At 30.9% G+C, this 16,856-nt stretch overlaps 2 protein-coding genes across 2 annotated transcripts; both read left to right on the top strand.

Annotated features, from left to right (window-relative positions):
* Positions 1-3,654: 3,654 nt before the first annotated feature.
* Positions 3,655-6,771, top strand: LOC121115359 (probable cytochrome P450 CYP44). The gene is given in 8 exon segments (XM_040709583.2): positions 3,655-3,955; positions 4,021-4,185; positions 4,239-4,472; positions 4,699-4,878; positions 4,880-4,914; positions 4,982-5,203; positions 6,120-6,365; positions 6,432-6,771. Coding segments are annotated over 8 exon segments (1,452 nt in total). The 5' UTR covers positions 3,655-3,733; the 3' UTR covers positions 6,580-6,771.
* Positions 6,772-13,293: 6,522 nt separating this feature from the next.
* On the top strand, positions 13,294-16,624 carry LOC139905004 (probable cytochrome P450 CYP44). Its single transcript, XM_071887375.1, has 7 exons — positions 13,294-13,620; positions 13,686-13,850; positions 13,904-14,137; positions 14,633-14,847; positions 14,906-15,127; positions 15,966-16,211; positions 16,279-16,624. The coding sequence occupies exons 1-7, from the start codon at positions 13,399-13,401 to the stop codon at positions 16,424-16,426; spliced, it is 1,452 nt and encodes a 483-aa protein (XP_071743476.1). The 5' UTR covers positions 13,294-13,398; the 3' UTR covers positions 16,427-16,624.
* Positions 16,625-16,856: the final 232 nt, after the last annotated feature.

Below are 16,856 nucleotides of genomic sequence, written 5' to 3'. Positions count from 1 at the left end.
TTTATTTTAATTACTAAAACATCGTAGGTTAAAGTTATTCTATTAAAGTAAAGTAAGTGTTTTTTCAAAAAAATAAAATTTGGAACCTCAAGTTGATGAGAAATAGATAAGACATTTTACTAAATGGACATTTCACGACAAAAACTTTATACACCATTTCTAACATTAATTTTTATGCACTTTAACATAATGAAATATTTTCATAGGTTCAAGTTAGATTACACACAGGAATATTGCCCTAAGAAAAATTGCTATCAGTTGAAATCAAAATAAAACCAAGGCATTAGTCGTCTCTAAATCAAACCTATAAAAAAGAGGATTTATTCACTTAGTTATTGAATTTTCTGTTGATGAAATGATCCAGCATGGAATAGGTATAAGGCAGTATTTGAAATCAACAAATTTTTGATGGAGCGACGTAGCTAAGTGAACAACGTGCTAGGAGAAGTTGTGCTATTGAGTGTAATATGCATAGGTTCAATATCCCGTCGCTCCTAGAGAAGGAAATACACATTATGTAAACGGACTACAAGGACCATTCCAAAGTCAGATGGAGTAATTATAATAGTATAATGTTTACCAATACGTCATCGGTGCAAATCCATCTTACAAATTAAAGGAACATTAAAAAAATTGCAAATTTAAAGTTAGTTTAAATTACTTCAAAATTCAATTCAAAACTTTATAAGAACCAGATTTGATGCTAGCAAGGTAATTAAATATTTATGATCACTGCCTCAATTAATACTAAAATTATGTCGATCGAACTTAAAAGGTAGTGTTGGAATCGAAGCCACATTATCCTTTACCAAGAATTTGAGGCATCGAGACTAACTAATTATAGTCAATTAGTTCTTAAACTGTGGCACCCAAGCTCCTTGTAAGTAGTATGTCAAGAAACGCTATTCTATGATCAGTTTGGCCAAAATGATGCTACTTAGAAATCTTGATATTTTGTCAAATGTAAAAGTAGAAAGTTTGTGAATCACTGGTCGAAAGAAAAAAATATTCAGGTTGTTTTTTATTTATAGAAGGAAAATTTTAGTTTGGTTACTTTATTTGGTTCAGACTCAAATATCAGGACATTTAAGGGACGATATCTTTCAAAAAACGTCTCTTTACCAACAAAATCTCAATAACTACATATTTTAAATGCAACAATAAAAACTATTAAATCTATTTGTTTTGTACTTATGTAAAAAATGTATAGAACATTATCGATAAAAAAACAATTCCATAATATTTATTCACGGTACATTTAAAATGTAACATAATTTTTGTATTTGAAAATAGGTATTTGTTTTAGTAGTTATGCATCGAAAAAATTAATTATAATTAATTTATTTGTTATGTGGCTAAAATATAAAAAAAGGTATTTCAATGGTAATGACAATAACATTATACGGACATTATCAATTAGGAGATAACCATTAAACACGCTCTATAATTTTTAAGAAACTATCAAAAATTCTGGTATATTATTAAATACAAATATTTTTTTAGTTGGTCAAACGTAATTTCAACAAAAAAATTCACAAAACCAGTTGTTAATTAGCAGATTCTTCGAGTCTGAGGAATTATTACTTAAGTAGTAGTAGGGAATTGTTTTAACCTTCACACTTATCCATACAAAAAAAAATTAACATGGAAACAATAAGATAAAAACAAGGAGACAAACTTCTCTGACAAGTTGTCCCATGCAGCGACTATGGAGGACTTCAGTGAGTAAGCATCGGGTGTTAGGTACTATTGGTTTCCCTCTCCAAAGTGCCCTTTATAGAAAAGTGAAGTGGGTTCAGATCTTGTGGAAATATATCTTTTTTCTCCGATTTTATGACCGGCTTCGAAAAAGAACGAAACCACTTATTTCCATCAGAGGCCACAACACCGAGGAGCTTTGCTTAGGATGGATATTTGGTACGGTCAGCCCATTGCACCTTTTTTTTACAAAAGCCATAAGTCATTTCGGGGTGGCGGTTCTGAACGTAATCAACTGTGAAAATCTTCAGTAATAGAAAAATTTCACAATTGACCCATTTGCCTCGATCCATGTGAGGATATTCTTTTATCTCTCAAGCCTTCTGGCTTTCATGCCGTCTTTCAGAAGGGGAAGTGGAGTCCTTGTGAAAGAAACCAATCCCAATTTGCACTTTATAGGCCTCTGGATGGTCTAGGAGCCACAAAGAAGTAGTTGACGAGGTGATTCATCGTTTTAGTGCGATGCTATTTGATATTCTTCTCCAAACTTAAGGAACACTTTGAACCTCTCTATAAATTATACCCTCCCCTTCCTGACATCTTGGAGAGGTCTTCTTCATTATTTTTCATCTTGGGCAACTTAATAACCAGCTTCCTAAGACATTTGATCAATTATTCTGAAAATCAGTGTAGCAATAACCCTTTTTTTAAATTTTCGAACATTTCATGGTTGCTACCTTAAAAGTTGAGAAAATGAAGGATTTTTTATATTTTTTTTTTCGAAAATTTTATCTTCTCCTCTTGGTATCATACTAGTAAAAATATAAATATACAGCCTGGAGAACAAAAAAATTCAGTAGTGTGATTAACATAGAGAAGAACAACACAAAAAAAATAGCTGTTATGTTTCAATATCATATTTAGCTACATTTTTTATTCAGTATTTCCCCCATAACATATATTGGGCAATAACAGCCTTGACACGCCAACAAACAGATTGACAGCTCCATAGTATAACACACTGTCATGATGGAAGCTCGAAGCGAATCCAAATTTGGATGACCCCTTCGGCAGATATTGTTCTCCAAGACAATCAAAACTGCAAAGTCTAGGGATTGAGGTCACAGCATTTCCATCCTTAATGGACATCTTGATTTTCTAGGCAATCCCCATTGAGATGCAAATTTGGGATCTCCATCCATTTTTGGTACTGACACTGGCGCGTAGAAGATCGCAAATGCGTTGCTTTTTTGTTGCCACTCCCACATTTTGATAACTAGATATACAGGAAAAAATTTAAAAACTTATATTTGTTAAAGCCTTCAATTGGTTTTGTAATTAAATATCGTAATTTTAAATAACAGGATTAACTTGTAATGAAATACTACAGTTTTTTGTATATCTTCTTTTATTTGAAGAAATGGACTTACAAAAATGTTTTACAAATTTTCTGTAATATTTAATTTAGCTATTAAGATAGAGTACTTCAAGAGATATACATAGTATATAACATACATTGTCTAATTCAAAATTATTTTATGTAACCAAATACATTCAGAAATAGTTCAAGAAAACATTAAAAATATAATTATTCACATTTTAATCCTTAGTTTGTAACATATTAGCCTAAAATTAACCCTCGACTCCCTGATAATCATAACATATTATTTAAATATTCTGAAAAAATTTAAAATTAAACGCTCAATACATATGGATAGGCCTCCTAGTATTTTTAAAAACATACCTAATTTATATGAGGCGGAAATAATAGGTAAACTTGCCTTGGTCTAAATAAGGTAAAATATATTGTGTAATTTAAGTATTCTTATCATCTATATATTAAATGCGAATGTCTGTGTGTGTGTTTGACGTGCAAACACGTCATTATATACCTTACATAAAATAAAATATATAAATTCAAGTTATATATCCAGGTGAAATGCATCAAGGACAAAATTGTCCAAGAAACAACAACTGCAATATTTATATATCTACATGTAATAATACCATTTAGTACCATTTCAACATCCCAAAAATGTCGGTTAGAACTACAGTAATACGTTCGTTCTTGGAGATTCCTGGACCCCCGTTGTTACCATGGATTGGTTCGTCCTATGAATACTTCCTCGGCATGTATCAGCGACCCAAATACCATCTGGCTCTTGATGCTATGTATCAAAAGTATGGTCCAATTTGTCGTGAGAAAATCGGTCAAAAAGAGATCATACACCTGTTTAGTCCGGATGATTTTCAAAAAGTAAGAGGTTGAATTGATTTATTTGTACATTCTTGGCCTTATAATTTCACGTCAACTTTGTTCAGATATATAGTCAGGAAGGAAAGTATCCTCATGTTTATCCACTTCAAATTTCTTCTCTGACTATTGAGCCTGAAAGATTGATTGCAAAGGGACTTGGATATAGGTTGGAAGAAGACTGGTGGAAACTACGAAAAAATGGGCAACCTGCCTATCTTAAGCCATCTCAGGTAAAATGTATATAATTATTAAGAAATGTCTTACTTATATTTCTTTATTTCAGGTAAAGGAACATTTACCAAGTGTGAATAAAGTAGCTCAAGGCCTTGCAAATAGAATATCTCTTCATAAAAATCGTTTAGGAGAGATTGAAAATTTAAATAAAGAAATGGGGATATGGTCCTTTGAGAACACAATGAAAATTGGATGTGGTAGATACATGAACGCCTTTGAGGAAGGAACTGACGGTCGAAAGTTAGCTGAGGAACTTGTTAATGTAAATGAAATTGTTTTTCACGTAAGAGAGAGTTATATGAGGGAATATGGTTCTACTAGTGATGAATTATGTAACTTGACTTGAAATTTAATCTAATTTGACTGTAATTGAAAATTTGAGATAGACACATAATTCAAAATTATTTTATGTCGTACATATTCATCAAATATTTAAAAAAAAAAATCAACCTGTGATTCATTAATACATAAGTATATTTATTTACCTAAACACTCTATTTTTACAACAGGAATCAGGTATGCTAAAGCTATCCCTCCCAATCTATCAATATTTATGGACCCCTAAAAGTCTTTATCTTCGAAAGAAAGAAGTTGAGCTCATCAGACTAGTTAATTCTTTTGTGCAAAGGGCACTAGAAGACTTGAAGTACATGACCACAAATAATTCATTAAGAGAAAAGGATTTTCTTTTTTTTGAGATTTCTTCTTGGGAAATCAGATTTAAGGTATTAATATACTTATATATCCATGATCTATAAATAATAATAATTAACTATGCTAACGTACATGTAGTTTAGAAAATGTAATTGCTCTCATGATAATTCTTCTTACTGATGGATTGAGTACAACAGTTCCAGTTATTTTGTTTAATTTGTATTCCCTTGCTAAAAATCCGTCGAGTCAGGAGAAGCTCTACGAAGAAATACAAGGAGTCGTCAAGAATGATTCAGATATAACAACTGCACATTTGAAGGAAATGCATTACCTTAAAGCATTTATCAAAGAAACATTTAGGTAATATTTAAAATTATACAGAGGTATGTAAATATTTGCTAAACTGATGTGACCGTAAATTTACAAAATACTTTACTATATATTTGTTAAGTGTATGAATGCTGTTATTAATTTTTCCTTCCCATTTTGAAAATTATAAGGAATCAGAGAGCAAGGATCACTGTTATAGTTTATACTAAAAATATATAAAGGGGACACAGAATGCATAAGGTTGTTCCATTCCACTTCGAACTTGGGGTATTTAAATGTGGTATTTTTGAATGCAAAATATTGAAGAAAAAAACTCATATTCTGGCTTTGAGTAATGTATTTTTGAATCTTCCTTCTTTTGATTTTTCCAATTACTTGTTTATTCATTAATAATCCCAAAACACCCATAGATTCAATAGACGAAATATATCTTCCCGTAAATAAAATTGATAATGATTAAAATAATTAAAGATGTACTTCTTTAGATCAAGTCAAATCTGGTCAATTTTTTTCTTTTGGATTGTTGCATATCTACAATTATACCAAATAGAACAACTATAGGAATTTTTTTTTTGAATCAGAATACTTATTTGCTGTCTGCCTAAGTAAGCCAAGCCACCAATTACAATCCTTGTTACCTGTATAGATTTTTTTAAATCTAAGTTGTAGATTTTTCATCTCTCAATAACACTATATTTATTTAGACATTGTCTCAGTCGTGGTTTTTACGTTTATTGTACTTGAGACAAAATGTCCATTCGTAAATTTAGCCTACATTAGTGATTCCCAAACTTTCATCCCTTCCGAGTCCCATAATATGTTTATGTATAGCGACATACAAAAAATACTCGGATGATGTCTATTTAGACCTCTGCCCACTACCCAAAATAATATGTACACTTTAGCTATTAACTAAACTAATATACATTTCAAAATACTTTTTAAGACTTTTTCCCAATGGAACCGAGGTCTCACGTGTAACAGACCATGATCTGATCTTATCCGGTTATGAAGTACCAAAGGGTACACTAGTAGATTTAAATCCTGGTCCCGCCAATAAGAGTGAAGAGATTTATGAGGATCCTCTAATTCACAAACCAGAGAGATGGCTGCGCGGAAAAATTCCGTTGGAAAGTCATCCATATCAACTTCTTCCTTTTAGTAAGGGAACACGAATGTGTGTTGGTCGAAGGTAAATATTTACATACTATAAGGTATATTATGATTCTCCAGATGATAATTAAACATTGTATTATAGACTCGCAGAACAGGACATGAATGTTGTCATGATCACACTCTTAAGACAATTCCGATTCGAGTATCCTGCAGAAGAATCTGTAGGTCAAAACTATAGGAATCTTTTATTTCCTGATCGTACTATGAGAGTTAGGTTTATTCCAAGATAATAATTTTATTAGTGGATATCATATGCAGTGACGAGCCGCGGGCATGACTGTGGAACTGTAGTTCCCCTAAATATTTTAGTCAAATAGTTGGTAGCAAATAATACATTCATTAGTTCAGTAATTATTATGTACGTATAGTATATGCATTAAAAACAAAACTGAATAAAGAAAAAATCGTTCTGAAAAATCTAATTATATTTCAGTAAACAAACAAAAATTATTATGCTGATAAGAATAATAGTTATCAGTCATAAGTTGCCATTATTGTAATGAAAAGAAAAAAGACCCAAAGGCCAAACTGGAGTCGAAGGAGTTGAAGAAAATAGCCAGGCTAATAGCCTTAAGTCTATTAGGGCCCATGGAAGAGATCTTGGGATTTCACACAACTTTGTCTAGGGAGCTATGAAAAAGGGAGTGGAAAGGGACTTGTTAGGGTAACGAGAAAATTCTTTCGAAAGAGTCTTTGAATTCTTTTAAATTCTTATGTGACACTTTTGGCACTCCTACAGCCCTGATAACAGCACCTTCGACAACACTTTTTGAGTACATTTCAAAGGAATGGCTGCAGTGTACGTCGTCCAAACACCAAGACCCACAAAGCCACTGTGAGCCAGCACTCGGACGCCATGATAGGTAACTACATCCACAGCAGGCGCCAAGCCTTTCCTCCGCCGCTGGGAAGCCATCGTTGCAAATAAGAGTGACTACATTCATTATAAGATAGCTAAGACACAGCATATTTATAGAAAACATTTTATTGAAATTCTATTGTTAATTTATAAATTATATGTTATTAAATATAATGTGAAAGTTTTGAGATTTTAATGGACCACTAGGTACCTTAGGCTGACCGAAATACAAAGTAAATGCCTTCCTTAATTTAATATTCAATTTTGACTGCATTTTGAAACAGTCTAATAAACATATTTACTCCAGAAATGTAGGTTTATCTTCTCCCTTCTTCACTTGGCTTAATCACTCTGTGGTTCGTACTATTCGGTGTATATGTGCATAAGTAGACGAAGGGGAGAAACTTGTAGCATCATTGAAGCTATAAGCTCAAAGTCAAGTCATGTCAAATTAAAAAAAAAGAGATAAAGAAGACATAGTCTATTCTTCTTAATATAACTGTAAGTCGTATACAATATAGAACACACCTTTCAACCTCAATCAGTACAAAAAAAAAAATATATATATCAAAACACACATCTTTCCAACTACTATCATATTTTCAAGAATATGCTTTCCTATCGTATAGATTTATATTTTTTCCAGAAGTTCCCGGGGTTTACACCTACAGAAAATGTTACTTTTAATTATTTTAAAATGCAACATTCATTTAATTATATATGCATTTATATCGCAATATACATATACCAAATTTTGGTTTACAACATGTACATCGATTCATGGTTTAGAATCTAAGCCATTCAAAAATAATTGAAACTTTGAGATTTAATCAACAACACCTATTAAAAGATGTAATTTTAGAAGGTCTCATTACTTTTTCTATATACGGTATGTAAAACACTGGAATGTAAAAATGAATGAAATCTCGTACCACTTTTTTTTTATTTATCTATATTCATATCATAGATGGCAATAAATACACAGATATGGACAAAACATAAATGCTACGACGAAATGCTTCATAATAACATGAATAAGTAGTTTAACCTAAGATTAAACCACTTAACCAATACCTAGACCTAAAAATAATCAATCATTTTAATAAGACGAGCAAAAAGTTATATTAAGCAATATAATACTAAATATTTCAAAGCATACGGCTATACCTCCAAAAAACTCTTTTTAAATAATGTATGCAGCTGAATCTGACAGTTTTTATTTGACAATGTCAATAGCATTATCCCAAGAATTGTCACACATCCTTGGTATTTATATTTTATTTAAAGTAGCATATCTAGCTGTAGAGGACAAAATTATTACTCTAAAGTTTTTTCTATCAATAGGCAATTCACATATTAATTAATAGGTAATAAGAGCATTGACCCTCAAAAGAGCGAAATATATTGCCCGATTTTCAGAACTTCATTGTGTTTGCTTTGTGGGTAAGCTGAACAAAAGGATTGTCTTTAAGATATTAACATTTCCCCACTCCACAACAAGAGAAACAAATTCAAGTAAAAATTAAATCAAAGGGCACTCTACAAAGGCATGCGAAATATTGTGAAATTTTTTCGAAATCCTTATTGAGATAGTAGAAAAAAATAGATTTTAGAATTTAGCTGTAAATTTTTTTGCTTCGATAACTCCATATGAGTGCATATTGTGTTAGCCAAAGACACCGTTAGTTCCAGTTTTCTTCAAAATTTGACATATTGCATACATCAGCACATGAGGGCGAAATCCGCATCTACAAGTACCAGTGGCCCTTGATGTAAATGAGGTCCTATAGATTTTGTAAGGGGAAACTGATATTTAATACTATTTAACGGAGAGTTTGTTGTGGGGTTCAGTTCATGAACAGTAATTATATTATCATTTATTGCTTCCACTTCTAAATCCCTACGAATTTCTATACCCTTGAGAAAATATATTTTGGATTCATGTTTTCTTACGATATCAACTGTTGATGCATAAAAATAGACAGTATTCCCGTGCCGTATTATTCATTGTACAGCTGCACAAGTCTGACAGAGTCCAAAAAAACTGTTTTATAGGTCAGAGCTGAGCATGATCAAATAATATAAAAATATGAAATACATAAAGTTGATCTCCATACATTGTATGAATTTTAAATAAATGAATTAGACTAAAGATGGGGTTTAGCAACGATCTAAGTTTCACCCTGGCTCATTCAATATTTTTTTTTCTCAAGCTGTCATTATTCTTTAATTATCCATGACGAGAAAACGTCTATGTATTGAGTAACTACGTGTGAGTGTGCTCGTGAAAAAGGGAGACTAAAAATGAAGATTTGTTGGAGAATTATTTTAAATATTATTACGAGAAAATTTGTCAGTTCGTTGACCTCTAATAACTACCAGCAATACCGAGTACAACTATAAAATATTTTTACAAAATATGACTATTATCAAGTAGAACAACCTCAAAAGACCTTCTTTTAAAGCTACAACGTGGATTCATACAAAACATTAACAACTTATATTTCATATCGTAGGAACATAATGTATGCCTAGTATCACTCCAAAGAAAATGACAACTTAATCTTGACAACTTATAAATCTTGTCCTAGAATAGTAATCACTAAATATAATATTAAATGTATGTTCATAAATGTACATATCCCTATTTTTGCCTATCATTATTTTTATAAGTATAGTTATACATAGTGTTGTGTTGATCCTTGTTTATTTGGTCCAGTTCATTCCAGTCTAAGGCCCAATCTTTAAGAGTGGCAGTCCTTTGGACTGTCAGTACTAGTACTGATTAAACAAGGAAGAAGAAATAAAGTTAAGTCATGTCACCCAGGACCAAACTTTGTAAGTTTTTAGAACTGATATGCAGGACGGAACAGGATCCAGGACCAAGACTGAACTGGGAGGCACTGCAGTTTTCAGTCTTAAATATGGACGGACATTACACTACTTACACATATATACATAGTGGTCCAGAATTAAAATCCAATTGACTCTAGCGTAAAAGTGTTTCAAGATAAGGGCCAGGCTTCACAGCAAATGAAGAGCATGATCGGTGCAAATCCCATTTTGAAAACATTGGAGACAAAACATTTTAGCATCCTCCCTTTTCATCTGTTCTTAACTCCCTTGACTTTAAAATGTAGGGTATGATCAAAGGGTAGGCCAATGCAGTTTCCAATCTCAGCAAGGGCCCCCTAATGATAGTCATGGGGACAAAATAATCCAGAAGACGTTTTGCATATTAATTGTGAGTCAGTGAAAAATTATCTCCGTCAAGTTTTTCTAACAAGGGCAAGAAAATTGAATAGATTTGAGTCAATCGTAGTACCGTATTTGTATACAAAGGTGGGCAGAAGTACTTAACCTACACTTCAAAGTTCCATAGGTTTATATATTTCGTTTTTGAGTATAGTTTTTTTACAATGATAATTTGCAGTTGCTATTACTGGACATTTTATTAAAAATGTTATTAATATTTGTGGCTGCTACATAGAAACAAGAGTACTGATATAAAAAAAACACGTCATAAACATGTGCATCTAAAACAAAACTAGAGTAAATACTTCTGCCCACTTCTGTATAGGATAATAATCGACCACTAATTCAGTATATAGGTCCTGAAGGATAAACTTATAGGGGAATATTGCGGTTAATTTTTTTGTTACTAAAAACAATTTCAAACATTCTAAATCTAGTAAAAATTGATGACTCATAAAAATTGCTCAATTGTATTGTTATGTATAGTTAACATATTGTTCAAGTTACCATTTTTAAATGTTATATGACGGGTTTGGTCAATTTTGCCTTTTTTCAACGAATATTTATTGTTTGCTAGTATATAAAACCCATAACCGATCATTTGACCGATTTTTTTTCAAATTAATATTTGTGCTCACACTTCAAATAAGCCCAACACTCAAGCTAGCTCATATATTCAATTATATAAATTTTATCATACCTGTAGTAAAGCTGATGATTATTTGCGAACATTTGAAGAAATCACGTCAAATAATTTTTCTTTTACTAATCTTTATATTGTGGATTCAGATTTATAATTTATCTATAACCGGTATATCGATACTAAGTATTTTATGTTAGTTTCTTATTTGTAAGACGATAAATATAAGTTAAAAGTAATATCGTATATATTATATAAAATTCATAGTCCAAAATATTAACTTATAATAAAATGCCTTTTGAGAAATGAGCACAAGGGCAACGTTTGGACTTTCAACTACTCTTTTTTAAGTAAAGGTTTGTTGACCAGTGTTATAATTCTTTTTTACTTTTGAAAGTAACGAGCAGACGCTTTTTTTTTCCTAACAAGTTTTGCATATAGCATTGTGATTATATAATAGGTAAATAATTAGAATAATATATGTCAGGAGAGGCCGAAACTAAAAATGTACATTCATTTTGAGAGTGAAAACTTCAAAAGTGTGTATCGGTATACATATGTAATATGGCATCTATAAATTTATCGTCTTCATTCAAGTAGAAGTCACTGTTGGATAAGAAGTTTGAGATTCTTCTTGACGTACGAGGATATAGCCGTACTTGCATGAGTTTTTTATCAATTTTTTCAAGATTTCTGTCCTTAATTCCGGTTTTATTGATGACACCCTCAATCACCGAATTAAAGCTTGCTTACTAGTAGTTGGACTTGGTTATAGCGTATCAAAGTTTACCAAAGTTTTCAAAAATCCGTCATTACAATGTGTATTTCTTTAGATTTTTGTTTTAATTTTGAATTTTCTCTCAGATAGAATATTTTCATCATCCTATCATGGTTGACTCCAAGGTTATCATCTTCTTATTTGAAGTAAACACACTCAACTTTGTGTCTTCTAAATCTTTAAACTAAGACAGGTCTGGATTAAGAAGTATTTATACTCTATACTTTTGATTTGTGATAATCATATTTTATAAGTTTTCTTTTTTAGTATTTTTTTAATTTTCAAACATAATTATTTACATATAACGGCGTTAAATAAATCATTATTCTTTAGTATCGTCGAAAAGACTCTTCCGGATTTTGTCCTTTGATCTTAAATGTATTTTAACCTCGGTAGAAATTGTCTTTTTTTTCCCCAATAGCTAAAATTTTTTGTTGTTTTAAAAAAAAAAAAAAATTCTGGGAGTTACTTTGAATTTTTAAATGTTTCTTAAAAAGAATTAAATATTTGAAATTAAATTTTTCAATTTATTTTTTCAAGAAATATATTTTTTGAAATTTTATATGTCTAAAGATATTTGAAATTTTTACTACAAAAAATTCATATTTGAAATATTTTACAAAAAAATTTAATTTTTTGGTAAAAGATATAGATTTTTGAAGTAAAAAAATATGTATACATATAAATATAAAATACAGTGCTTGTAGGTAAACTGGTAGAGTTTTAAGAATACAAATATTTAAAATATCCTTTCAAATATTGGAAAATGCAATATTCATTTCACAAATAACTTTAATAAAAAGTGATGTATTTATTGCAGATAATAAAGAATATTGTTAACTCCATATTTTCAATATTTTGCTCTTTAACTCATATATATATATTTTTTTTTCTTCAAATAAATGGGATATATATGTATACACCTCACCAAACAACTCTTTCCTCTTATTTTTAAATTAAGTGCACTGGGGACGCGCCGATTAGAAATTTCGTGGATTATCAATTAATTATCAGATGTGAATTGTAAAACTAATTTATTAATTGTCTAAATACAGTTAAAACAAAACCGATTAATGTCAGCAATTGTTATACATTACAACATTAGATCGTGTGTATTTTGGCCATAAAAGAAAAAAAAGAAGCCGAAAATCAACAAGGTAACCCCGCAAATTTGAAAAATATTTTGAGGAAAGTAGTTTAACTGTCATGACGGTCTGTTAGATCATTTGTGACAATGCAAAAGGAAATAAACAAGAAGATTGGCAATAATTACACCTAAATCAATCCTCAATTCTACTATGAGACCAAATAAGATATATATTAATGAGGCAGGAAAAAAATTACGCAGCATATCTAGGAGAAAAAATCATCCCCTTTGTCACATGATAAACATTAGATACCTAGGTAAATGTATTTTCAGGTGAAAAGACAAACACGACACCATTGTCCAAGAAACAACAACTGCTTTATTTTTATAACAATATAATACCATTTAGTACCATTTCAACATCCCAAAAATGTCGGTTAGAACTACAGTTATACGTTCATTCTTGGAGATTCCTGGACCCCCGTTGTTACCATGGATTGGTTCGTCCTATGAATACTTCCTCGGCATGTATCAACGATCCAAATACCATATGGCTCTTGATGCTATGTATCAAAAGTATGGTCCAATTTGTCGTGAGAAAATCGGTCAAAAAGAGATCATACACCTGTTTAGTCCAAATGATATTCAAGTAGTGAGTGATTAAATTTATTTATTTGTACATTCTTGGCCTTATAACTTAAAGTCAACATTGCTCAGATATATAGCCAGGAAGGGAAGTATCCTCATGTTTATCCACTTCAAATTTCTACTCTGACTAACGAACCTGAAAGATTGATCTCAAAGGGACTTGGAAGTAGGCTAGAAGAAGACTGGTGGAAATTAAGAAAAAACGGGCAGCCTGCTTATCTAAAGCCACCTCAGGTAAAATGTATATAATTATTAAGAAATGTCTTACTTAAATTTCTCTATTTCAGGTAAAGGAACATTTACCAAGTGTGAATAAAGTAGCTCAAGGCCTTGCAAATAGAATATCTCTTCATAAAAATTGTTTAGGAGAGATTGAGGATTTAAATAAAGAAATTGGGATATGGTACTTCGAGAACACAATGAAAATTGGATGTGAAAGATATATGAACGCCTTTAAGGAAGGGACTGAAGGTCGAAAGTTAGCTGAGGAACTTGTTAATATAAATGAAATTGTTTTTCACGTAAGAGAAGTTTTAAGGAGGAACATAGCTGTACTAATGATACGCAGGTTGGCTTTTTTGGACTCCATGGGTCCCATATCTTTTGAAGTATGTAGCCAGACTTGAAATTTAATCAAATTTTACTATGATAGAAAATTTGACAAAATCATTTTTGTCGTACATATTCATCAAATACTAAATAGTATAATGTATTTAATAAAATGGAGTAATTTGTTTACAAATTGTACGAAACCTTTTCTACTCTAAAATATTCTTTATATAATGTAACTTTTTTAAGTATAGCCTTAGATAATACAACTCATTTTCTATATTTCCTTACATAAATGGTAGACCCTTTGCCCTCAATCATTATGTTTAAGGTTAGTGTAGTATAAAATATACTTAAAAATAATGTGAATACAAAAATTGACCTGGTCCGTCATTATATCTCTTGCTTCACGAACCTATGCATTATTCGTAAGTATTTTTTCATAAACATTCCATTTTTTGCAACAGGAATCAGCTATGCTAAAGCTATCCCTCCCAATCTATCAATATTTATGGACCCCTAAAAGTCTTTATCTTCGAAAGAAAGAAGTTGAGTTCATCAGACTTGCTTATTCTTTTGTTGAAACGGCACTAAAAGACTTGAAGTACATGACCGAAAATAATTCAGTAAGAGAGAAGGAATTCCTTTTTTTGAGATTTCTTCTTGGGAAATCAGATTTAAGGTATTAATATACTTATATATACTTGATTTATAAATAATAATAAGTAAATATGCTTCAGTTTAGCAAATGTAATCACTCTCATAATATCGCTTCTTACTGATGGATTGAGTACAACAGTTCCAGTTCTTTTATTTAATTTGTATTCCCTTGCTAAAAATCCGTCGAGTCAGGAGAAGCTCTACGAAGAAATACAAAGAGTCGTCAAGAATGATTCAGATATAACAACTGCACATTTGAAGGAAATGCATTACCTTAAAGCATTTATAAAAGAAACACTCAGGTAATATTCCACAGTATACAGAGGGATGTAAATATTTGATTCACTACTGTAAGCGTAAATTTACGAAATACTTATGTATATATTTGTTAAGTGTATGAATGCTGTTATTAATTATTCCTTCCCATTTTGAAAATTATAAGGAATCAGAGAGCAAGGATCACTATAGTTTATAGTATAAATATATATAAAGATGATATGGCAAACAATAGGTTGTTCCATTACCTTCAGCTTTCAACTTTGGTACAACATATGAATATATTCGGTATTCTCATTCCAACTTAGGGATATAAAGTGTTTTTTTAATTATGTATAAATTCAACATATTACAATAAACTTATATCCTTGGTACTAGTTAAATAGTATTAATCTTCCTTCTTATTTAATCTGAAGATTAATTGTTTATCAATTATTGACGCTCAAAAAGCCATAAATTCAATAAGCTGAATAGATCTTCCTGTTAATATAATCATTTCAATAATTAAAAATGTTATTCTTTAGATCAAGTCAAATCAAGTAAAAGTCCTGGTCACCTCTATTTATTTTTTTATCTATGCTGTAGATATGTTCTCTCAATGTAACATATCTTTTAGGACATTTTCAAATACGTAAATTTTACACTTATCAAAATTTGGAAAATATTTCCATCCGTGATTAGACCCTACAGCAGCCATTCCCAACCTATCATCAAATCAGAATCCTTTAATATTTCAATATCTTGAGACATATAAAAAAATGCTTGGACGATTCCCGGTTGGAACAACTGTCCAATTCCCAAAATAATATGTATACTTTAGCTTTGAACAAAAATAATGAATATTTCAAAATATATTTTTTTAAGACTATTTCCAAGTGGAACCGAGGTCTCACGTGTAACAGACCATGATTTGATCTTATCCGGTTATGAAGTACCAAAGGGTACCCGGGTAGATTTAAACCATGGTCCCATAAATAAGAGTGAAGAGTTTTATGAGGATCCTCTAATTCACAAACCAGAGCGATGGCTTCGTGGAAAATTCCCATCGAATATTCATCCATATCAATATCTTCCCTTTAGCCATGGAACACGAATGTGTATTGGTCGAAGGTAAATATTTACATACTATTATAAATATTATGACTATCTAGATAATAAAATATATATTTTACTATAGACTCGCAGAACAGGACATGAATGTTGTCATGGTCACACTCTTAAGACAATTCCGATTCGAGTATCCTGCAGAAGAATCTGTGGGTCAAAGCTATAAGAATCTTTTATTTCCTGACCGTACTATAAGAGTTAGGTTTATACCACGATAAAAGTTTTATTTGTTGATATTATATGCAGTTACAGCTCGTGGCTAGGACTGTGGAACTGTGATGCGCCTAAATATTTTAGTCTGAAAGTTGGAAACAAAGAATGCTCTCATTCATTGATTAATTTAGTTATTATTATGTAGATAATTGAAATTGAATAATATGATTAAATACAAGATTCAATAAATGAGAAATCCTTCAGACAGATTGAATTAAATTTCCGAAAGAAAGACAAAAATAAATTATGCTTATTATAATAGTACTTATTAGTCTAGAGTTGGCATTCTTGTAAGGAAAAAAATAATGATAAATAAAAATTACTCAATGGCATTGTTGTTTATTGTAAACATACTGCACAACTTACAAAATGTAAATATTGTAAAGAGGGCTCGATCAATTTTCACTTTTTCTTGGAATGAATATTGATTGTTTG

Source organism: Lepeophtheirus salmonis, chromosome 3 (assembly GCF_016086655.4).
Source record: "Lepeophtheirus salmonis chromosome 3, UVic_Lsal_1.4, whole genome shotgun sequence".
NCBI lineage: Eukaryota > Metazoa > Arthropoda > Copepoda > Siphonostomatoida > Caligidae > Lepeophtheirus > Lepeophtheirus salmonis.
This window is presented reverse-complemented; position numbering and strand designations above follow the sequence as displayed.